This window comes from Dryas octopetala, chromosome 9 (assembly GCF_963921425.1).
Source record: "Dryas octopetala chromosome 9, drDryOcto1.1, whole genome shotgun sequence".
Lineage (NCBI taxonomy): Eukaryota > Viridiplantae > Streptophyta > Magnoliopsida > Rosales > Rosaceae > Dryas > Dryas octopetala.
The window spans coordinates 12,335,634-12,359,866 of record NC_141374.1 but is presented as its reverse complement, the minus strand read 5'-3'; the positions used below and the strand labels follow the sequence as shown (position 1 = coordinate 12,359,866).

The following is a 24,233-nucleotide window of genomic DNA, read 5'->3' as shown; positions in this document are numbered from 1 at the left end:
TGCTGGTGGTTTTGGCTGATGTTTGGTTTTTGAATAGTATTCTTTTTCTAACTTGATGATGCATGATAGCTTCATTTGCACCGACCTTTCAGACAATCTTTCTTTAAATTAATGTGTGAAGAGGAAGGTTCTTACTTCATAGAAATATATAAAGTTACGTTTGTAAGTATATATCAGTTCATATTTGTACTGTATATATGGTCTTCTTGGTCTGATAGTCTCCAAAGCCACAAAGCATGTCACGTGTAAGAAACTTTAATGTAAAGCATGATACCTTTCAGTAGATCCCCAGATTTAGAAAAGAGATGATTAATTTGTCGTTGGTCAGTTTGTTTATACTTGTAGATTCTAATGGAAGTAAACATACAAATGAACTCATGAAAAACACTAGAAGTTGTGACTTCAACTTCTAGATGCTTTTTGAGTAGAATAGAACTTGGCTTATTGGATCTAGAAATGTTGCCTAATTATTTGAACAATATGAATTGCAATTTCATGTTTCTGCGTCCTATCTTAAGCACAGCAAAATTTTCCCCTTGTTAAATTTCAGTTTATATTGACTATACTACCATTGATCTGCTTAAAATTATGAATTTGAGATACAGTTCCTTTTTCTGCTTTCAAATTATTTTCCCTTGTAATTGTGCAGACTTTCCAAATCACTGAGGCACAACATGGGGGAGGGTTTATGGGCCTTATTCTGCAGTAGTTCTGAGTGTTCAACTGAGTCTGGAAATAAATGCAGTTTGGGCTTTTTAGCCATTTTCAATCCAGATTCATGTATCAACAATATTGTTGTCATTGCAGCTGATATCTTGCTCCTATTCATCTTGTTATGCATCTGCATATATAAAATATCATCAAAGAAGATTACAGCACCATCACAGTCTCACACCTTCTCTGCATTGTCAATTGTCTCGGCCACTTCTAATGCTGTCTTGGCTTTGGCCTACTTGGGTTTCGGGATATGGACAATCGTTGAGAAAGTAAATACAGATCAGACTGTTTTACCTCTACATGGATGGTTGGTATTGTTATCTCAGGGGTTCACGTGGTTGCTTCTGGGTTTAACCATAAGTCTAAAGAAGCCACACTCTCCACATATTATGATAACAAAATTTTGTTCAATTCTTGCCTTCTTGATTGCAGCTTTTATTAGCAGTTCATCAATTTGGGAAGTTATTTTGGATGAGGCAGTATCAGTTAAGATTGTCTTAAACATTCTTTATTTCCCCGGATCAATTCTATTGCTCTTCAGTGCATTTCAGGGAAGCAATTATGCAAACAGTGATCCAGAAATCCATGATGATGCTTTCTACACACCTTTGCAAGGTGCGGAATCTGATATCAGTTCAAATGACAATGTTACTCCTTTTGCAAAAGCTGGGATATTTAGTAGAATGTCATTTTGGTGGTTGAATCCATTAATGAAGAGAGGTAAAGAAAAGATTCTTGAGAATGAAGATATTCCAAAATTGCAACAGGCTGATCGAGCACGAACATGGTACTTAATATTTATGGAGCAATTGAACAAAAGGAAGGAAATAGGTCCATCGGATAACCCTTCTATTTTGTCCTTACTTTTTTACTGCCAGAGGAAAGCTATTTTGATTTCTGGGTTCTTTGCACTGGTCAAGATTCTCGCACTGACCAGCGGCCCACTGTTTCTCATGGCCTTCATTAAGGTTGTTGAAGGCAATGCAGCTTTTAAATATGAGGGTTATGCTCTGACTCTTGGTCTCTTGGTCGTGAAAATCTTGGAGTCACTGTCCGAGAGGCAATGGTTCTTCAGAACTAGGCTGATTGGGCTCCAAGTAAGATCATTAATATCTGCAGCAATATATCAGAAGCAACTACGACTCTCAAATTCTGCCAAGATGACACATTCTCCTGGTGAGATAGTGAACTATGTAACAGTGGATGCTAACAAACTTGGTGAATTTCCATTCTGGTTTCATAGAATATGGTCCACGAGCCTTCAGCTGTGTCTTTCATTAGTTATTGTTTACTTCTCTGTGGGGCTGGCAACTGTTGCAACCCTATCTATACTCATATTGACTGTGGTGGCAAGCTCTCCATTGGCCAAGTTGCAGCATGAGTATCAAACAAAGTTCATGGTAGCGCAAAATAGGCGGCTGAAGGCCATTGCAGAAGGGCTTTCAAATATGAAGATCTTGAAGCTATATTCTTGGGAGACAAGATTCAAGAAAGTCATAGAAGGGTTAAGAAGAGAAGAACTTGGATGGATATCTTTAGTATTGTCACAAAGGGGGTATTATAATTGTATGTACTGGTCAACTCCTGTTTTTGTAGCGGCTGCTACTTTTTGGACATGCTACTTCCTTGGATATACACTCTCAGCTGGCAATGTTTTCACATTTCTAGCGACTTTGCGTAATGTTCAGGAGCCAATTAAGCTTATCCCAGATGTTTTTGCAGCATTTATTGAAGCAAAGATTTCATTAGCTCGGATTGTGAAGTTCCTTGATGCACCCGAGTTGGAGAACAGGCATACAAGGAAAGAGAGGAGAGGCAAAGACGTTGTTCAGCAATATTCCATTTTCTTTAGATCCTCTGAAATTTCATGGGATAGTAATGCTGCTACAAAGGCAACATTGAGGAACATTAATTTGGTGGTGAAGCCAGGAGAAAAAGTAGCTATTTGTGGAGAGGTTGGCTCAGGCAAATCAACCCTTTTAGCTGCAATTCTTGGAGAAGTTCCACACATCAATGGCATTGTAAGTAATGATTTCATTCGATCCTAAACAATTTTTATTGAGTCATTATATTTATGGATGGGAAAGCATTATTAATTAAAGCTTGTGTTCTGACTACCTAATTATATTTACAGGTTCAAGTGTATGGGAAGATAGCATATGTTTCTCAGTCTGCATGGATCCAAACAGGTACTATACAAGAAAATATTCTTTTCGGGTCTGCCATGGATGATTTTAGATACCACGAAACGCTGGAGAAATGTTCCTTAGTAAAGGACCTTGAGATGCTTCCATTCCGCGATCTCACTCAGATAGGAGAAAGAGGTGTCAATCTAAGTGGTGGGCAGAAGCAACGCATTCAACTTGCGCGTGCACTCTATCAAAATGCTGATGTCTACCTCTTGGATGACCCATTCAGTGCAGTTGATGCCCATACTGCTACCAGCCTATTCAATGTAATTCCTAGTTTCCTACTTTGCATATTTTAGTTGTTTGTACTTGAAATAGCAGCTAATATGAAATTATGCTTGCCAGGAATATGTCATGGGAGCTTTGTCGGAGAAGACTGTTTTGCTTGTGACTCACCAAGTTGACTTCCTTCCAACTTTTAATTCAGTCTTGGTAATTTATAAACAATGCTAATTTTCCTTTGTTTTATTTTGTTGAGAGAAGATCTGGAAAAAGATAACCTTGGATAGTGGCTTATAAGGTGTTGGGCATCTCCACCCATTACCAATTGAATTTGGGTTAGATGTTCTAATTTTCTTCATGGTATTAGATTAGGTTATATATGTGACAGGCCTAACGGCCACACATGCTCTCACGTCACCCAATATGAACATTTGATTAATGTCTTCTTTTTCTCTGTCCATGCACAGTTGATGTCTTCAGGGAAGATTTTAAGAGCAGCTCCTTATGAAGAGTTGCTGGCTTCTTGTCAAGAGTTCCAAGACCTTGTCAATGCACACAAGGACACTACTACACATTCTGAGAGCCAAGTTGAATATGCTGCTACCAGAAAACACAAATCGTTCAAGGAGGAGATTCATGAGAAAGTTAAAACTGAGGCAAAGGCAGAGCTAAAAGAATCTTCAAATGGAGATCAATTGATTAAGCAAGAAGAGAAAGAAATAGGAGACACTGGTTTCAAGCCATACATTCAGTATTTGAAGCAGGGCAATGGATTTTTGCTCTACTCCCTGACCATTTTTTTTCACTTGATATTCATAATTGGGCAATTACTTCAGTTTTATTGGTTAGCTTTGAACCTTCAGGATTCTAGCGTATCAAGAGTCAAACTCTTCACAGTTTATTCAGTGGTCACGTGTATCATGTCATTCGCTTTGCTTCTTCGCTCTTTTGTTGTAGTCAGTTTAGGAGTTGGGGCATCCAAATCTATTTTTTCTACACTGCTCAACTCTCTTTTTCGAGCACCGATGCTGTTTTATGACTCAACACCTGTGGGAAGGATACTTAGTCGGGTAAGTACATATGTAAGACTTACTTGAGAGTTGATGAAATATTGTCTGCTTAATTAATTTACAAAACTTACATTTGATAAAATTGTGTATTTTGTTTAGGTATCAACTGATATGAATATCATCGACCTTGAAGTAGCTTTCAAGTTGATGATTGCTATTGGGGGAACTATGAACACATACAGCATATTTTTCGTATTGGTTTTTCTTACTTGGCCACTTGTGTTTCTGATTGTACCTACAATTTATGTTACTGTACTCTTTCAGGTAAAGTACTACTCTAATCTCACCAAAAAAAGTACTACTCTAAAACCAACCTTCTTGTTTAGTTCTTTGAATTCCAACAAATTCTATATTTGATTTTCTTTAATTTCTACAAATAGAACTACTACCTTGCTTCTGCAAAAGAGTTGATGCGAATGAATGGCACAACTAAGTCTGCACTTGCAAGCCACCTTGCCGAATCTATTGCTGGAGCCCTGACAATCAGAGCTTTTGGAGAGGAGGACCGATTCTTCTCAAAAAACTTGGACTTTATTGATGAAAATGCTAGCGCTGACTTCCATAGTTTTTCAGCAATTGAGTGGTTGATCGAACGTCTAGAATTTCTTTGCGCCATTGTTCTCTCAGCCACAGCACTTGCCATTACTTTGACTCAGTTTGAGGCTTCTTCCTCTGGTTAGTAAACATTAGCTGCCGCCATCCCATTGTTCCGGTCCTCACAACTTTACAATATTCATTTTGTCACCATCATATCATATACATTTCATGTGTCCTTCCTTCCCCTACTTGAAACATTTGGTACATCTTCTAACATTTTGCTTAATCTTTTGACAGGATTTATTGGGATGACACTATCATATGGTATCTCATTGAACGTATTCCTTGTAATTTCTGTCCAGTTTCAGTGCACGCTAGCAAATTCAATGATTTCTGTAGAAAGGGTAGAACAGTACATGCATATTCCCAGTGAGGCTCCAGAAGTAATTGAAGACAACCGACCTGCACACAATTGGCCTACCCTTGGTAGAGTGGAAATACATGATTTGAAGGTACACATAGTATGACAACAGATATACTAATTAATGACTATTAGTCTAACAATTTGGAACTGTAAGAACAATATATGGGACTTGTATATGATAGAAATGACATTATATATGCAGGTAAGATATAGGCCAAATGCTCCACTAGTTCTTCGCGGGATAAATTGCATAATTGAAGGAGGGTACAAAGTTGGGATTGTTGGCCGGACTGGAAGTGGAAAGACAACTCTTATCAGCGTTTTGTTTCGTCTGGTAGAGCCTACAGAGGGAAAGGTCATTGTAGACGGCTATGACATTTGTACAATTGGGCTTCATGATCTAAGATCGCGGTTTGGGATCATCCCTCAAGATCCAACACTATTCAGTGGGACAGTGAGATTCAATCTAGACCCCTTATCGGAGTATTCTGATCATGAAATATGGGAGGTAAGGTTTTTGCTCATGTCTGATGGTTTTTATATAAATTGAGGAATAGGATGAATTGTAGTGTTGAAGTCCCTTATCACTTGTAGAATGATAGAACTACGCTGACTGAATCTTAATACCAATAGCTACTGCTTTTCAAAACAACCATTTAAAAATTAAAAATGATGTGTTGTGTCAACTGTCAACTGTCAACTGTCAACATTTAAGTATTTATCATGAAAGTTTTCCATCAGAACAAGCCACCAAGTAATGTATTCATACTCTCAGTCCTTTAGAGAAGATGAATGCAAACTTTAAATTTGCAGATATGTATAGGAAGACCTGATTCCCGTATTTGACGTGCATATAGAATGACTTGATAACCTTTACAGCATATAGGATAACTTGATTCAAACATAAAATATCAAGTATCCGCAAATTTTAAGTGTGCAGTCTATCTCTCTAGAGAAAAATTCTTCATGTTCTATAATTAACTTTCTTTTTCCAACTTGAATGATTTCCATCAATGTTTTCAAGGTTCTTGAGAAATGTCAGTTACGAGAGGCCATTCAAGAAAAAGAAGAAGGCCTGGATTCTTTAGGTAAGAAATGGTATATCTAGGAGTGCTTTTCAGTGTCAATAAAGCAGCAACTAATTAACACACCCTGGATTGCAGTTGTACAAGATGGAACAAATTGGAGCATGGGACAGCGGCAGCTGTTCTGTTTGGGACGTGCTTTATTGAAGAGGAGCCGGATACTAGTGCTCGATGAAGCCACTGCATCAATGGACAATGCAACAGACTCTATTCTCCAGAAAACTATAAGAACAGAATTTGCAGACTGCACTGTAATAACAGTGGCCCATAGAATACCAACAGTAATGGACTGCACAAAGGTGCTTGCTATTAGTGATGGTAAGCATTATATCCCAAAGCTCTTGTACCAAAAATTGTGTCTTATTCATGTGATGTTCGTTGTTGATTTGCCAAATTTACATTGACAGGGAAATTAGTAGAGTATGATGAGCCAACGAAGCTGATGAATAATGAAGGGTCACTCTTTGGGCAGCTTGTCAAGGAATACTGGTCTCGAGCTGCCAATGCCAGCATCCACTCGGAAGAGTCTTGATTATTCGCCATTAAATTCATTAAAATGTCATTGAGTTAGAATTCAATAAGCTATTGCAGCATCTAATTAAAGCTATGAATAAAAATGTCCAGGAGCTCTTTTTTTTCCTGGAAATATAGTTTCTTAGAGCCTATTGTCACTCTTATGAATCTATGAAACAATGAAACCTTAGATTATGAACAACAAAACTTAAAAACTTTGATGCCTAAATTTCAAAGCAACTAACAATGTAACCAATGATATTGACACATAAAGATTCTGAAAACTCAAAAGGAAGCATTTAGAGCTTTACTGTTTGGGCCTTTGGCAAATGGCAATAGAGGTGGTTAACTTGAAAATCTCCACTTTAAGGTTTGAATATGGTAAATGCACCTCTTTGACTGGGGAAGGTACCCCAAAGGAATCCAACCAGAAATAAAGAAGGCAGTGGCAGCAGAAGTTTACTTTTCATGGACACTTTGGCCTACTGGGCATGATATCATAATTTCTGGCATGGATTGTTCTACAATACAGGACCTATATTGATAGCAGGTCTTTATTTCCTCTCAATCTTACACACATCCAAAAAAGTATTATAAATTCACCGTTTCTATACCCGCGCACAATTCATGTATCAATTCTTGCATGTATTCTTCAAGATCCCCACAAGAGTACCAAATTAGCTTAAGCTCCCCTAATACATAATCCTAGCTATAGTTGCAAATTCAATCTGCCTGATGTATTAAAGTTCAACAACTCCAGTGAAAAGGTCAAGTTCTTTTAGTATATTATTTTTGCTGACTTCTTTATTAGGAAAGTGAAGAACCAAGTTTTTTAATCGCTTTCAACAACCTTTACAAGAAAAAATCAGAGCTTTCAAGAGCACTGAACAATTTTTAATTTGAGCCTTTATTGTGCAACATCCCCCATTGTAATCATGCGCGCCAGGCCGAAAGAAACCACTGTCCATGATCATGATTCATTGATTGCCAAATATATTTTTCACTTTAAAAAGATTGGAAATGAAATGAAAATATTTTGTTCAGAATTTTTCTAAAAAACAAACACAAGCTAGAACGTTAGCCTGTGTTGCACATTTGTCTAAGAATTTCACAATTTTTGTCTCTGAATTTCATAATTGGAATCTTAACTCCCTCAATAACTTATAAGCGGTCACTTGAGTATATGATTGTTTTAACCATGTCACACATTTGTCTCTTCAAAATGACAGAAATGAGATTGATGAAAAGATATTGAAACACATATTAAACATTTCCACTTGGAAAAGCAAAGCTAGTAACCTAGCCTACAAACAATACTCACAGACTTGCAAAAGAGTTATCAAACTTTAATTAATTTACTTACCAAAACTTATGAATAGAGTTTGACGACGACATAGCATGCTCCACTTATCCACTATTTGAGAAGAAAATATTTCGTATTATAAGAACATATGCATAAAGTTTGTAAGGGCATGATTGATCCTAAAAATAATGACCACAGAAAGAGAAACACAATTCTTTTAATTTACCGGAAGAACTTAATGTGGGGAGTGAACAACTTGAAGTCCCTATTCTCCTCAACCACAATTGGCCTGGCAGTAGATATGCCATTAATGTACGATTATGATGTTTTGAGAAGATCTTACCTGTCACACCCCAAAAATTAATTAAATTAGTAATTTATTGAGTTGTGACACAATATATTAACACCAAGTATCTCATTTTTATTGGGTTATGATAGCTGACGTGGCATTCCCGTAACAGGGAAGTTATTCTCCGATGTCTAGGCGTCCGTTATTTGCTGTCTTGCTGAAGCATGTGTTTACTTTTATGGTGTATAAAAATGGCCTTCTCAGCAAGTCATGCAGTATACTCAACAATAGACCTTTTCATAAAAGTTTGAGCATTGAGATTTAAATTAATTGAGAATAAATGAAGAGGCTCGTGATATTATATATTTTACTTCCAAGATTTATAAACAATGATGTGAAGTATTCTCTAAACACGGCCGACGCCACTTGGCCATATATATAAACAACTTATGTGGCTATGTAGGAATATGTTTACCCGATGGGCCTAACACATGAATTGTCTATCCTGAAATATATATGTAAAAATTTAAGCATTCAACATAAAATTAATTGATAATGAATAGAGAAGTTCAAAACATTATATATTGTAGGGGTGTGTTTCGGACGGATGAGATCGGAAATAGGATGTTTTAATTCCAATCCAAAAAATTGCGAAATGAAATTTCTATTCTAATTTCTATTCCAAAAAATCGGAATTTCAACATTTCATTCCAATTAGGAATTTTTGAATTTCTCGGAATATCACATTTTTAGAACTTTCAGATAAAAATTTGAAATTTTTCAAATAAAAAATCAGAATTTTCATGTTACTTTTTATTATTAGTAAAAACAAAACAAAAATTAGTAATTACAAGTACAAAAAATGTGGGTGCTTTTGTTAGCATTTATGTTATTATAATATACATATATTTATAATATACATATGTTTATATAGAAAATTAGGATTTAATACCAAATATCAATAGTTTTTTAATAAAGCAGCAAGATACTAATTTCTTTTAGTTTAGGTACTAACCTAGAGAAAAACATTTTGGATTAGGTCACAAATCAGTTTGTTATACAGTTGTGACTGTCGAACAGTTGTAATTGTCGAACAGTCACAGTTGTGACTATTTAAAATTTATAAAAAATCAAAATTTTTAAGGGTTTCATACTTTTGATTTAGGTTTGGGGGATGAAGTCCTATAACCCAAAGACTAAATATTAAAGTTTAAGCCTTGTAAATATTGAAAAAACAATAAATCAATAAAAGAGTTATGACTGTTAGACAGTCACAGTTCGATATAATCATGTTTTTTAAAGTTGGTACCTAAACTGAAATTTAGTACCTAAAGTGAAATGACATAAATGTTTTAGTAGTTAAAATGAAAAAATATTATAATTTGGTACCTAAAGTCAATGGACCTATGTTTATATTAATAGTATTAGTTTTTTTTTAATATGTATGTATGTGTATGTTTGAAACAAATAATAAATTAATGAAACATATAGTAAAAAAAACTCAATAAATGATATAATATTAATATAAATACGGAATAAATTGGCATAATTTCAAAATATCGAATCAGAATGCCTTTGAAAAATTTCGGATCGGAATTTACAGATACATTCCCATTCCAATCCAATTTTTTTCAGAATTTTCAGAATTTGAATTTGATTCGGACGTTCCAAAATTGGAAATTTTCGGATTGAAATCGGCGGTCGGATTCGGATTTTCCAATCCAAATCACACCCCTAATATATTGTAAGGTAATGTTTTGCATTTTTGAATGTGGACATTCAACATGGTATTAGAGTCACCAAGTGTAAGTTAGCTCTAACAGAAATCACACATAAGAACTTTCAAGTAGAACCGCATATAAAAACTTTCAAGTAACTCTAAAGGTGGAGCATTTTCTCATGTAGAAGACTACATAAAAAGAGGTTCTACATGAGGGGCGCGTTAACCATTTGTTTTTCTCTACTTAGTTTTTAAATTTTAAATTTGGAAGAATAAAGATTCAAATTTGGGATATCTCCAATAAAGTCAAAGAAGTATAGTTATAATATAGAGTCCATTAATTATAAGGTACTAACAAATAAAAATATTAACCAAAACCACTCAATCTATTTTTATTAACTTGCGGACACTATCTACCAGCCCCCCAAAATATAACATGCGGACACCTTCCAAAAGAAATGCATCCAACCAAACCAACTACATAAACAGCCCAAAACTGATCTTCTTCTTCTTTTTGGCCAAATCGATCTCTTTCTTCAACTTTACCAAATCGACAATTGTTCATCTTTATTCACAAGAATCGTTCTGCAACTGCAAGCCTGCAACTCCAAAAAAACTGCAGTTTCAATTCACTTTGCAGTTTCAAAAACTGCAATTTCACTTGCAGTTAGTAACTGCAACTGCAACTGCAAGCCTGCAGCTCCAATAAACTGCAGTTTCACTTACACTGCAACTGCAAGCTTGCAACTCAAATAAACTACAGTTTCAGTTCATTTGCAGTGTCTGAAACTGCAGTTGCAACTCAAATAAACTGCAGTTTCTGAAACTGCAGTTAGTAACTGAACTCCAATAAACTGCAGTTGCAGTTCACTTGCAATGTTCCATAAATTGCAGTTTTAGAAATTGAGCTTAAAAAAAAATCAATAACCTTCTACAGATAAGAAATCAAAGTAAGAGTCTACGTACCACAAGCTGTGATCATGCCCAATCGAAGAGAAGTCGGAGTGGTCAAAGCAGATCTAGAAGGCTTCGATCAAGCTCGGAGCATATCCATTAGAAGGCTTCGATCAAGCACAGAGAGAGAGAGAGAGAGGAAGCCGGCGGCATTACTCCCCTTTCTTGCATCGATTTGCTGCAGTTGGCGGCCAGCCAGCAGCGGGGAGGGTGGGTTGAGTCGGCGCCGGTGTAGGGAGCACACCGGTGGTCGCCATTCGTTGGGGGAAGGCCGGAGCAAGAAGCTTCGGTGTGGAGCAGTGTGGATCGCGAGAGAAAGAGAGAGAAAGAGAGAGAAAGAGAGAATAACATATTTTTTTAATATCATAACTTACAAATGTGACCTTATTGTTAAATTTGAACAATAGGTATAGTAGAGATTAAATAAAATGTTTGTCATGTATCCTAGAGTAATTAATTCTATAATATATAACTAGTTGGTATCAAATTAATTGTAGGATGAATATTCAACATTAATTTGTTTTTCTGTTTTTTATTTCATTAAAAAATGATCAACTGCCTATCTTAATTCTCCACACCAACCACATGATCATACTGGATGGGACAGGATAGAAAAATTGTTTTAGATCCTTGATAGACCTTTTGCAGAATTTTCCAACTGGTGTCAAATTAATAATTAATTAATCTCACGTATAGCCGTATAGGATACTCAAATATATTTTATCATTAGCCAAATAAAAAAATTAAAAAGAAAAAGACCATTAAGAAAATGATGTATTTTAATCGTTCGTTTGGGCACATGAGATCTCGATCCATTTTGTTTCCCAGATCTCGGGTCATTGCACCCATGTCTGACCAAATGCATTTTCCACGTTGAAAGTTAATTGAAAAATGAGCTACTTCATTATTTCCATTTACTTGTCAACTTCTTCTTGTATCTATATATATGCATATATAATTGATCACAGATTCACAATACTTCTGGTAGATGATTTGATTAGCTAGAAAAGTATGGAATGCTGAAAAGTCTAAATATATTATTCGTATATAAGAAAAGACGGCCACAGGGGCTGCCTAATTTTTATCGTTTAGTAAGCTGAACTTGTATATATGATTGTATCATGTATCATGCATGATGGCATGATGCATGTATATATATCAACCAAATTGCATTAGTCAACCAAATTGCATTAGTCAATTGGTTTTATATCAATACCCATCTGGGTTTTGTTCTTTTATTCATTATTTACCGTATCTCACTTCAATACATGAACTAGATCGATGAGGTCAAATATTAATTAAATAAAGGACAAGATTTGTAAACAGTTGTGGGTATAATTATGAATTGGTGGGGGTAATGTGCATACCTCACTGAAAAGGACTGAAAGGAGGAAGACAAAGCTGTCCTGTTCGTTCATGGTCTTGAAGATCATCCACGTGCCTTTGGTGACAATAGAAATAGTATTTTAGAGACGGGTTTTGTGCATGACAAGCAGGAGAGACCTCAAGAGCAAGTTAAACCAGGAGGGCTGATTTGATACTGAGCTTGAGTAAGATTTTCTGGGTTTCTTCCAAAGTCCTGATATGCATGTTTTTTTTTTTTTTTTTTTTTTGAGTGGTATAGAAGACTGCAATCTTATATTATTATGTGTTTTTGATGCTGTTGGTTTTGGCTGATGTTTGGTTTTTGAATAGTATTCTTTTTCTAACATGATGATGATAGCTTCACGTGTAAGAAACTTTAATGTAAAGCATGATACATTTCAGTAGATCCCCAGATTTAGAAAAGAGATCGATGATTAATTTGTCGTTGGTCAGTTTGTTTATACTTGTAGATTCTAATGGAAGTAAACATACAAATGAACTCATGAAAAACACTAGAAGTTGTGACTTCAACTTCTAGATGCTTTTGAGTAGAATAGAACTTGGCTTATTGGATCTAGAAATGTTGCCTAATTATTTGAACAATATGAATTGCAATTTCATGTTTCTGCGTCCTATCTTAAGCACAGAAAAATTTTCCCCTTGTTAAATTTCAGTTTATATTGACTATACTACCATTGATCTGCTTAAAATTATGAATTTGAGATACAGTTCCTTTTTCTGCTTTCAAATTATTTTCCCTTGTAATTGTGCAGACTTTCCAAATCACTGAGGCACAACATGGGGGAGGGTTTATGGGCCTTATTCTGCAGTAGTTCTGAGTGTTCAACTGAGTCTGGAAATGAATGCAGTTTGGGCTTTATAGCCATTTTCAATCCAGATTCATGTATCAACAATATTTTTGTCATTGCAGCTGATATCTTGCTCCTATTCATCTTGTTATGCATCTGCATATATAAAATATCATCAAAGAAGATTACAGCACCATCACAGTCTCACACCTTCTCTGCATTGTCAATTGTCTCGGCCACTTCTAATGCTGTCTTGGCTTTGGCCTACTTGGGTTTCGGGATATGGACAATCGTTGAGAAAGTAAATACAGATCAGACTGTTTTACCTCTACATGGATGGTTGGTATTGTTATCTCAAGGGTTCACGTGGTTGCTTCTGGGTTTAACCATAAGTCTAAAGAAGCCACACTCTCCACATATTATGATAACAAAATTTTGTTCAATTCTTGCCTTCTTGATTGCAGCTTTTATTAGCAGTTCATCAATTTGGGAAGCTATTTTGGATGAGGCAGTATCAGTTAAGATTGTCTTAAACATTCTTTATTTCCCCGGATCAATTCTATTGCCCTTCAGTGCATTTCAGGGAAGCAATTATGCAAACAGCGATCCAGAAATCCATGATGATGCTTTCTACACACCTTTGCAAGGTGCGGAATCTGATATCAGTTCAAATGACAATGTTACTCCTTTTGCAAAAGCTGGGATATTTAGTAGAATGTCATTTTGGTGGTTGAATCCATTAATGAAGAGAGGTAAAGAAAAGATTCTTGAGAATGAAGATATTCCAAAATTGCAACAGGCTGATCGAGCACGAACATGGTACTTAATATTTATGGAGCAATTGAACAAAAGGAAGGAAATAGGTCCATCGGATAACCCTTCTATTTTGTCCATACTTTTTTACTGCCAGAGGAAAGCTATTTTGATTTCTGGGTTCTTTGCACTGGTCAAGATTCTCGCACTGACCAGCGGCCCACTGTTTCTCATGGCCTTCATTAAGGTTGTTGAAGGCAATGCAGCTTTTAAATATGAGGGTTATGCACTAACTCTTGGTCTCTTCATCGTTAAAATCTTGGAGTCTCTGTCAGAGAGGCAATGGTACTTCAAAGTTAGACTGATTGGGCTCCAAGTAAGATCATTGATATCTGCAGCAATATATCAGAAGCAACTACGACTCTCAAATTCTGCCAAGATGACTCATTCTCCTGGTGAGATAGTGAATTATGTAACAGTGGATGCTTACAGAATTGGTGAATTTCCTTACTGGTTTCATCAGATATGGTCCACTACCCTTCAGCTGTGTCTGTCATTACTTATTGTTTACTTCTCGGTGGGGCTGGCAACTGTTGCAGCTCTAATTGTACTCATATTGACTGTCTTGGCAAGCTCTCCATTGGCCAAGTTGCAGCATGAGTACCAAACAAAGTTCATGGTAGCACAAAATAGGAGGCTGAAGGCCATTACAGAAGCACTCTCAAATATGAAGATCTTGAAGCTATATTCTTGGGAGACAAATTTCAAGAAAGTCATAGAAGGGTTGAGAACAGAAGAACTCAAATGGATATCTCACGTATTGTCACAAAAGGGGTATTATAATGTTCTGTTCTGGTCATCTCCTCTTTTGGTAGCAGCTGTTACTTTTTGGACATGCTACTTCCTTGGATATACTCTGTCTGCTAGTAATGTTTTCACATTTCTAGCAACTTTGCGTATTGTTCAGGAGCCAATTAGGCTGATCCCGGATGTTTTTGGAGCATTTATTGAAGCAAAGGTTTCATTAGCTCGGATTGTGAAGTTCCTTGATGCACCAGAGTTGGAGAACAGGAATACAAGGAAGGAGATCAGTGGCAAAGATGTTGAGCATTCCATTTTCTTTAAATCCTCTGAAATTTCATGGGATACTAGTGCTGCAAAGGCGACATTAAGGAACATTAATTTGGTGGTTAAGCCAGGAGAAAAGGTAGCTATTTGCGGAGAGGTTGGCTCAGGTAAATCAACCCTTTTAGCTGCAATTCTTGGAGAAGTTCCACACATCAATGGCATTGTGAGTAATCATTTCACTTCTATACAATTTATTAAATTATTATATATTGGAATGCCATAGTGATGTTTCTGACTGCGCATGCCTAAATTTACAGGTACAAGTGTATGGGAAGATAGCATATGTTTCTCAGTCTGCATGGATCCAAACAGGTACAATACAAGAAAATATACTGTTTGGGTCCGCCATGGATCATGTTAGATACCACGAAACGCTTGAGAAGTGTTCCCTAACAAAAGACCTTGAGATGCTTCCATTCCGCGACCTCACTCAGATAGGAGAAAGAGGTGTCAATCTAAGTGGTGGGCAGAAGCAGCGCATTCAACTTGCACGTGCACTCTATCAAAATGCTGACGTCTACCTCTTGGATGACCCATTCAGTGCAGTTGATGCCCATACTGCTACCAGCCTATTCAATGTAATTCATAGTTGCCTCTCAAACTTGTAACAAAAGTCTTTTTTAGTTTTTTCATCTCCAGTGAAAGCTAATATGAAAATTTGCCAGGAATATGTCATGGGTGCTCTGTCAGAGAAGACAGTTTTGCTTGTCACACACCAAGTCGACTTCCTTCCAACTTTTAATTCAATCTTGGTAATTTATAAACACTGATAATTTCCCATTGTTCTATTTAACATTTGTTATATGACTTTGATAGAATAGCTGCAATCCCTTCTAGTTTAGGACCCTTTCACATGGTTTGCTGATATCATTTTTCTTAATCTATTCTATTTTTCATATTTTAAGCAATCAGTTTATGTAACATATTTTTTTCTTGACAGTTGATGTCTTCAGGGCAAATTTTAAGAGCAGCTCCTTATGAGGAGTTGCTGGCTTCTTGTCAAGAGTTCCAAGACCTTGTCAATGCACACAATGACACTACTGGTTCTGAGAGGCAAGTTGAATACGCTTCTTCCAGAAAACATAAATCGTCCAGGGAGGAGATTGAGAAAGTTAACACTGAGGTACAGCTAAAAGAATCTTCAGGCGATCAATTGATTAAGCAAGAAGAGAAAGAAATAGGAGACACTGGTTTCAAGCCATACGTTCAGTATTTGAAGCAGAACAAAGGATATTTGCACTTCTCCTTGGCAATTTTTTTCCATGTGCTATTCATAGTTGGGCAATTAATTCAATTTTATTGGTTGGCTTTAAATCTTCAGGATTATAGTGTATCCAGAGTCAAACTCTTCGTAGTTTATTCTGTGATCATGTGTATCATGTCATTCTCTTTGCTCCTTCGATCTTTTTCTGTAGTCAAATTAGGATGTGGGGCATCAAAATCCATTTTTTCTACACTACTTAACTCTCTTTTCCGAGCACCAATGCTGTTTTATGACTCAACACCCGTGGGAAGGATACTTAGTCGGGTAAGTAAGACTTGTGAGTTTCAAAAGGATAACTAAAATGATCTGCATGCTTTACAGGAACCTAATAAAACTTACATTTGCATTGACTATTTTTTTAGGTATCTACTGATATGAATATCATCGACCTTGAAGTACCTTTCAAGTTGATAATTGCTGTTGGGGGAACTCTGAACACATACAGCATATTTATAGTATTGGCTTTTCTTACTTGGCCAATGGTGTTTCTGATTATACCCACAATTTATCTTACTGTACTCTTTCAGGTACTATACTAAAACCAACCTGCTTGTTTAGTGCTTTGATCCCATCTCCACCCCCAAAGAATAGTTTTAATTGGAAGGGAACAACCCAATTTTCTCTGCCTTTTCTCTTATCACAACATATACACACATAGACAAGTTGTCTCACTTTAATGATTTCCCTACATTTTTTCCTTTACTAAGAAACAAATCTTCTACTTGGTTTTCTCTTCTTCATACAGAATTACTACTTTGCTTCTGCAAAAGAGTTAATGCGAATGAATGGCACAACTAAGTCTGTGCTTGCAAGCCACCTTGCTGAATCTATTACTGGAGCCCTGACAATCAGAGCTTTCGGAGAGGAGGATCGATTCTTCTCAAAAAACTTGGACTTTATTGATGCAAATTCTAGCGCTGACTTCAATAGTTTTTCAGCAAATGAGTGGTTGATCGAACGTCTGGAACTGCTATGCGCTATTGTTCTCTCAGCCTCAGCACTTGCCATTACTTTATTTCAGTTTGGTGCTTCTTCCTCTGGTTAGTAAACATTATCTTCTACAATTGCTCCTCATGACTTTTCACATTTGAGTTTGTCACCTGCGGTGCATCATTTGCATTTCATGTTCCTCCCCCTACTTGAACCATTTTGGGTTTTACATAATCAGGGATCAGAAAAATCCTAGATTGATTTTCTTTGGCATGTTATGCCATATAACTGATGTTTGAAGGTGGAAAGAAGACTGTTATCATCCATATGATACATTCTCTAACATTTTGCTTTCTTTTTGACAGGATTTATTGGGATGACACTATCGTATGGTCTCTCATTGAATGTATTCCTTGTCATTTCTGTCCAATTTCAGTGCATGCTAGCAAATTCAATCATTTCTGTAGAAAGGGTAGAACAATACATGCATATTCCTAGTGAAGCTCCTGAAGTAATAAAAGAAAACCGACCTGCACACAATTGGCCTACTGTTGGTAGAGTGGAAATTTGTGATTTAAAGGTTAGTATGAGTATGATAAAGATATACTAAAGAGTATTACTCTACGAACAATGGGACTTGTATATGATATTGAATGACGTTATGCAGGTAAGATATAGGCCAAATGCTCCACTAGTTCTTCGCGGGATAAGTTGCATAATTGAAGGAGGGTACAAAATTGGGATTGTTGGCCGGACTGGAAGTGGAAAGACAACTCTTATCAGCGTTTTGTTTCGTCTGGTAGAGCCTACAGAAGGAAAGGTCATTGTTGATGACTATGACATATGTAAAATTGGGCTTCATGATTTAAGATCACGTTTTGGGATCATCCCACAAGATCCAACACTGTTTAGTGGGTCAGTGAGATTCAATCTAGACCCCTTATCAGAGCATACTGATCATGAAATATGGGAGGTAAAGTTTTTGCTTATGTGTGATGGTTGTGAATATTAGGATGAATTTTAGCGTTCGAGTCCCTTATCACTAGTAAGATGATATTATACTGACTGAATCTCAATATGTGTAGCTATAATTAGCTTTGCAAAACATTTAAGATGTGTCAACATTAAGTTTTTATCAGAACAAGCTAATGAGTAAATATATTCATACCTATAACTTTCTTTTTCTAACTTAAATTATCTTCCATCAATGTGTCAAAGGTCCTTGAGAAATGTCAGTTACGAGACGCCATCCAAGAAAAAGAAGAGGGTCTGGATTCTTTAGGTAAGAACTTGTGTATTTAGGAGTGTGTTTCAGTGTCAATAAAGCAACAGCTAACAACCTGGATTGCAGTTGTACAAGATGGAACAAACTGGAGCATGGGACAGCGACAACTCTTTTGTTTGGGACGTGCTTTATTGAAGAAGAGCCGGATACTTGTGCTTGATGAGGCCACTGCATCAATGGACAATACAACAGACTCTATTCTCCAGAAAACTATAAGAACAGAATTTGCAGACTGCACTGTAATAACAGTAGCCCATAGGATACCAACCGTGATGGACTGCACTAAGGTGCTTGCTATTAGTGATGGTAAGCATTATATCCCAATGCTCTTGTACCAAATTTTGTGTTGTCTAATTCAGGTGATGTTAATTAGTTGTTAATTTGCCAAATTTTTATTGACAGGGAGATTAGTAGAGTATGATGAGCCAATCAAGCTGATGAATAATGAGGGGTCACTATTTGGGAAGCTTGTCAAAGAATACTGGTCTCGCGCTGACAATGCCAGCAACCACTCAGAAGATTGATAGGGAAATTAAGGTATTCTATGTGTAAAATTTTTTGAGGAAACTTTAGGAAGGTATTGGTGTACGTACGTTCTTGATTATGTAGTACAGCTCTGTCTGGTTGGCGCCATCGGGCTTTAAATTCTTGAGATGTCACTGAGTTAGAATTTAATGAGCTATTGCAGCATTTGGATCTACAAAAAAAAAAAGTCCAAAAGCCTTTTTTCCCCTGGAAATGTAGTTTCTTCAAGCTTATTGTCATTTTTATGAACCAATATATGAAACAATGAAACCTTAGAATATGAACAACAAAACTTCAACAGTTTGATGCCTTGATTATAAAAGCAGCTAATAATATACTAACAATAATATTGACCATAAGAATGCTGAAAACTCAAGGAAGTATCTAAAGCTTTACTGTTTTGTCAGTAGAGGTGGTATAACTTCCACTTTAAGGTTTCAAATGCTAGGTGTTTTCCCATCTCACAATTAACAAAGGTAGCATCCTTGTATGCGTCTTTGTATGAATCAAGGAGCTGAGATTGGAGCAGCATCTGTCTGTCATTGGTTTTAACACTTTGTATCTATATAATTTCCTCCTTGAGAGATGAATTGAACACAGAAACTTAGTCCTATTCCAATTCTTACAGATAAATTTTTTTGTTTGCATTTCTAATAGAGCTTCTGAGTTGTATCCTGAACTGTCTTTTGATTTTTTTTTTTTATGTATTTCTGGTGAATGGTGAAGTTATGTCGGGTGGTATTATTTTTGTTCTTGAAATCTAGCCTCATTAGCTTGCATGATCGGGTTACATTAATAGTCAGGATTATATTAGATTGGATCACATTTGATCATTTTAGTATTTTAGTTTTTTTTTTTTATGTTTAGCTTAACATGAGATTAAAAAAGCCGGATTATAATGATATCTTGAGTGGGATGAGACTAAAAACCTTGAACTTCGGTCCTAAAAAATCTAACCTTAAACCTAGGCCTCGGGCCTAAACCCTTGACCATGGAGTCATGGACTCTAGACCTAGGACTCGAACTCTCCACATTGGATATCGGACCACAAATATAAACCCTAGACCATAAAACCTAAGTCTCAAGCCCTAAATTTTGGACCGTGGACTTGAACCCTAACCCCATTCTCAACCATAGACCCTAGACCTTGGACGCTAAATTTCAACCTCGAGCACCATGCTCGAACTTTGAATCCCAAGAACAAACTCCAAATCCTAGGCTTGGACTGCAAGCTTTGGAACCCAAACCTTGGACTCCAGTCCCAACCAAACCCCAAAAATTGGATCATGAGCATATGACGTCGGATCTAATTGTTGGCCTCTAGGATCTGGCCACTAGACCGTTGACCCCTAATGTCGAGCTCGAATCTTAGAACCCGAACCCAAACCCTAACACCAAATTCTCAATCACAAATTTTGATATACATGATTTAATTTCTCCGAGCTATCAAAACTCTTTGGTTGGACCAACTTACCCCTTGGCAAAAAAAAGGACAAGTTAGCATGTGGAATAGAGAGCATTGGACTAGTCAACATCCACCTCATTTTAATTGGTCAAACATGGAATAATCATCCAATGATTCCAATCCCTACACTCTACAAAGGAGTCCTTGAAGAAATGAACAAAAAGATAGAAACTTGAAAAGAACTGTTCTAGGTGCTAGCTTTGTAAAATTGATAGTAGTAGTAACGCTATGGGCTTCTCAGTCTCTCAGATTATCAACCACAGGTACTAGTGTACTACTACAGTACTACTAGCACTTAGCAGGCTCGTTTGTCAAAGTCAAAACGCTGCGTTTCAGTCGCTTCGTAGTCATCGACGCCTACGGCACCCTCTCGTTGGTGGTTTAGGTCACTGTCCCTTCAGCTCCTCGACGAGTCCGTCACTCCCACTTGCCAACAACACTCCAAAACGCCCCATATATCTTCTCTCCATCTCTCTCTCTCTCTCTCTCTCTCTCTCTCTCTCTCTCTCTCTCCCTCCCCACAAACCCCTCTCTCTCTCTCTCCGATAATATCAATGGAGGCCTCAGCTCTATCCCGCATAGGCCTAGCTGGGCTCGCCGTAATGGGCCAGAACCTGGCCCTCAACATTGCCGAAAAAGGCTTCCCGATCTCCGTCTACAACCGCACCACCTCCAAAGTCGACGAGACCGTCGACCGGGCCCACAACGAAGGCAACCTCCCTCTAATCGGCCAGTACAACCCCCGCGACTTCGTGCTCTCGATCCAACGGCCCAGATCCGTCATCATCCTCGTCAAAGCGGGTGCTCCGGTGGACCAGACCATCGCAGCCCTATCGGAGCATATGGAGGCCGGAGATACCATCATCGACGGCGGCAATGAGTGGTACGAGAACACTGAGCGCCGCATCGGAGAGGTCTCCGGAAGAGGGCTTCTGTATCTCGGCATGGGGGTCTCCGGCGGCGAGGAGGGCGCGCGGTTCGGGCCCAGCCTCATGCCCGGTGGGTCCCACCAGGCTTACACGAACGTCCAGGATATTCTCCACAAGGTCGCGGCCCAGGTCGAGGACGGGCCCTGCGTCACCTACATCGGCGAAGGCGGGTCGGGTAATTTCGTGAAAATGGTGCACAACGGAATCGAATATGGGGATATGCAGCTGATTTCGGAGGCCTATGATGTGTTGAAGAACATTGGTGGGTTGTCGAATTCCGAATTGTCTGATATTTTTGCTGAGTGGAATAGAGGTGAGCTTGAAAGCTTTCTGATTGAGATTACGGCTGATATTTTCAAGGTTAAGGATGATTTGGGAGATGGGTTTTTGGTGGATAAGCTTTTGGACAAGACTGGGATGAAGGGGACTGGGAAATGGACCGTACAGCAGGCGGCGGAGCTGTCCGTGGCGGCGCCGACCATCGCGGCATCGTTGGACTGTCGGTTCTTGAGTGGGTTGAAGGAGGAGAGGGAGAGTGCTGCTGAGGCTTTGAGGCAAGCTGGGTTTAAGGAGGAGATAGGGAATGTGATGAGTGGGGTTGATAAGAAGAGGTTGATTGATGATGTGAGGCAGGCTTTGTATGCCTCCAAGATTTGTAGCTATGCTCAAGGGATGAACTTGTTGAGGGCCAAGAGTGTGGAGAAGGGTTGGAATTTGAATTTGGGGGAGTTGGCTAGGATTTGGAAAGGAGGGTGTATTATAAGGGCGGTGTTCTTGGATAGGATTAAGAATGCTTATCAGAGGAATCAACATTTGGCCAACTTGGTTGTGGACCCTGACTTTGCGAAAGAGATGGTGCAAAGGCAGGCGGGGTGGAGGAGAGTTGTGGGGTTGGCTGTGTCGGCCGGGATTAGCACTCCCGGGATGTGTGCGAGTTTGTCTTACTTCGATACGTACAGGCGGGCTAGGCTCCCTGCCAATCTTGTTCAGGCTCAAAGGGACTTGTTTGGAGCTCATACTTATGAGCGGGTTGATCGCCCTGGCTCGTTTCATACTGAGTGGACAAAACGTGCTCAAAAGAGTAATTCTGGTGTTGGTGCTCTCAATTGAGCTGTTTTTACTAGCTTAGTTAGTTGTTGATTTCGATTGGATGTTGATTGAATGTTGGTTGTTTTGATAGTTGAATTGGAATTTTATGTCTCTTTGAGGCTTCTTTGCTTAGGCATAGCGATCATTGCTTACTCTTGTTAATCAGAAGTGCATATGCCTTTTTGAGTTCGGTGAGCTAAATTGCTTTCTTATGATTTATTTCCATTGTTCCCTTCTGCATTTTGAAATGTTTACTCTCTGTTCCTTTGTAAATACTTTGGCATGTTAGATGTAATGGGAAAAGGCGTTCTGGGAATTTGGTGATTAGTTTAAGAGGTTATTGGCATAGCCCAGATATGGGTTCTGGTTGCCTTTCTGCAGAGTAGTCACCATATTGTTCCCATATTGTTCTTTTGTGTTATGATTGGAAAATTGATCTTGGCACATAACTATTCTGAAAAGAAATTTTTAGGACAGTGTCATCGGAAGACTTCTTTTTCTCTCTTTTGGAGGCAAGTTTCTGTTTATTTTGTCATGTTTGGGGCTTGCATGTTTGAGAAATGGAACTAGATGTTTAACAATAAGAAGGGCAGGTAGAATTCATGTTTATAGGCCAAAAAGAAGCCTTCTTTAGGCTTCCATGTAGTCACTTTCTTGTGTATATGTAATCTGCTGCTTGAACTGATGACTAGTGGATAGTTGAGTTTGTAATTTATGTGGTAAGAGCTTAACTATTTCTCTCATCTCATTAGGTTTTTCGGGATGGCAAATTGGCAATAGTGTGTTTGCTTCCCCTTCTGTCTCTTTAATGAATTGAATTAAGAAATTAATCTTAGTAATTCAACAATGTTAAAGCATTTTTTTAGCATATATGTAGTGTAAAGGAGTTCAATAAGTAGTTTTTATGTTCTACAAGTAGTTTTTGTTCAACAAGCATTTTCCTCGGAGAACAAAGGCTTGGTGTTGGCATCAAAGCATGCTTAGTTGAAAATCTGCTCTTTTTGTCACAGAAACTTGGTTGGGTTAGACTAACATAGTAACATATTCTAGTCCCTCTCAGAACCTGATCTTGCCTTTGCATTGTGGTCGATTGTGAATTCACAATTTGTGTTCAGCTGTGAACTAACATCGTTTCGGGCTTGAGGCCGCTGTAGAACAGTGGTGATTTTCATTTTGTTTTTGTAATGGTGTTTTCAATGGTGGACATTTCAATCCTGTTATTTCAGGAAATCTTCTGCTCTCATCATCTTGGCTTCTTTTCAATTTTCAGTCTGAAAGTATTTTACGAGTTTGGAACACACTGCTCTCTCATCTTGGTCAACTGTTATCTAAACTTTTTAGTTTCGCTGAAATTGAAGATGATGAAACAGCTTGCTGTTTTGCTGATCTAAACCTCACCATAGAACTAATTCTAATTAATCGCGTGGAGGTAAGTAAGGTATTTGTTGTCTGAGTACTCAAATAGCTAGTAATTTGTCAAACTCACGGCAAATATGAAATTACATTGTTCATTACCTACCTTGAATCTCAAACTCACTGATCATGTTTCTCATGAAAGAGTTCAATACATCACTTTTTTGTTTTGTTTTTTTTTTTTTTTTGTGTTTTCTATAATTTATGGTATTTAACACAAGCCAATCGATTGGCCAGACAAACACGATTCTCGAG

The 24,233-nt window shown here is 37.7% G+C and overlaps 3 protein-coding genes across 3 annotated transcripts; all 3 read left to right on the top strand.

The window, feature by feature from the left end:
* The first annotated feature begins 305 nt into the window (after positions 1–305).
* On the top strand, positions 306–6,776 carry LOC147274194 (ABC transporter C family member 10-like). Its single transcript, XM_086228314.1, has 12 exons — positions 306–319; positions 650–2,738; positions 2,852–3,172; positions 3,252–3,338; positions 3,596–4,198; positions 4,298–4,462; positions 4,579–4,873; positions 5,033–5,247; positions 5,362–5,667; positions 6,184–6,247; positions 6,323–6,562; positions 6,652–6,776. Exons 1-12 carry the CDS (start codon positions 306–308, stop codon positions 6,774–6,776), a joined length of 4,524 nt encoding a protein of 1,507 aa, XP_086084440.1.
* Positions 6,777–12,502: 5,726 nt separating this feature from the next.
* Positions 12,503–19,239, top strand: LOC147274193 (ABC transporter C family member 10-like). The gene is made up of 12 exons (XM_086256239.1): positions 12,503–12,573; positions 13,162–15,241; positions 15,336–15,656; positions 15,744–15,830; positions 16,019–16,606; positions 16,705–16,869; positions 17,088–17,382; positions 17,638–17,852; positions 17,940–18,245; positions 18,491–18,554; positions 18,624–18,863; positions 18,960–19,239. The coding sequence occupies exons 2-12, from the start codon at positions 13,187–13,189 to the stop codon at positions 19,079–19,081; spliced, it is 4,458 nt and encodes a 1,485-aa protein (XP_086112365.1). The 5' UTR covers positions 12,503–12,573; positions 13,162–13,186; the 3' UTR covers positions 19,082–19,239.
* Positions 19,240–20,819: 1,580 nt separating this feature from the next.
* Positions 20,820–22,760, top strand: LOC147274192 (6-phosphogluconate dehydrogenase, decarboxylating 3, chloroplastic). Its single transcript, XM_086227903.1, has one exon. It carries the CDS (start codon positions 21,102–21,104, stop codon positions 22,584–22,586), a length of 1,485 nt encoding a protein of 494 aa, XP_086084029.1. The 5' UTR covers positions 20,820–21,101; the 3' UTR covers positions 22,587–22,760.
* The last annotated feature ends 1,473 nt before the right edge of the window (positions 22,761–24,233 follow it).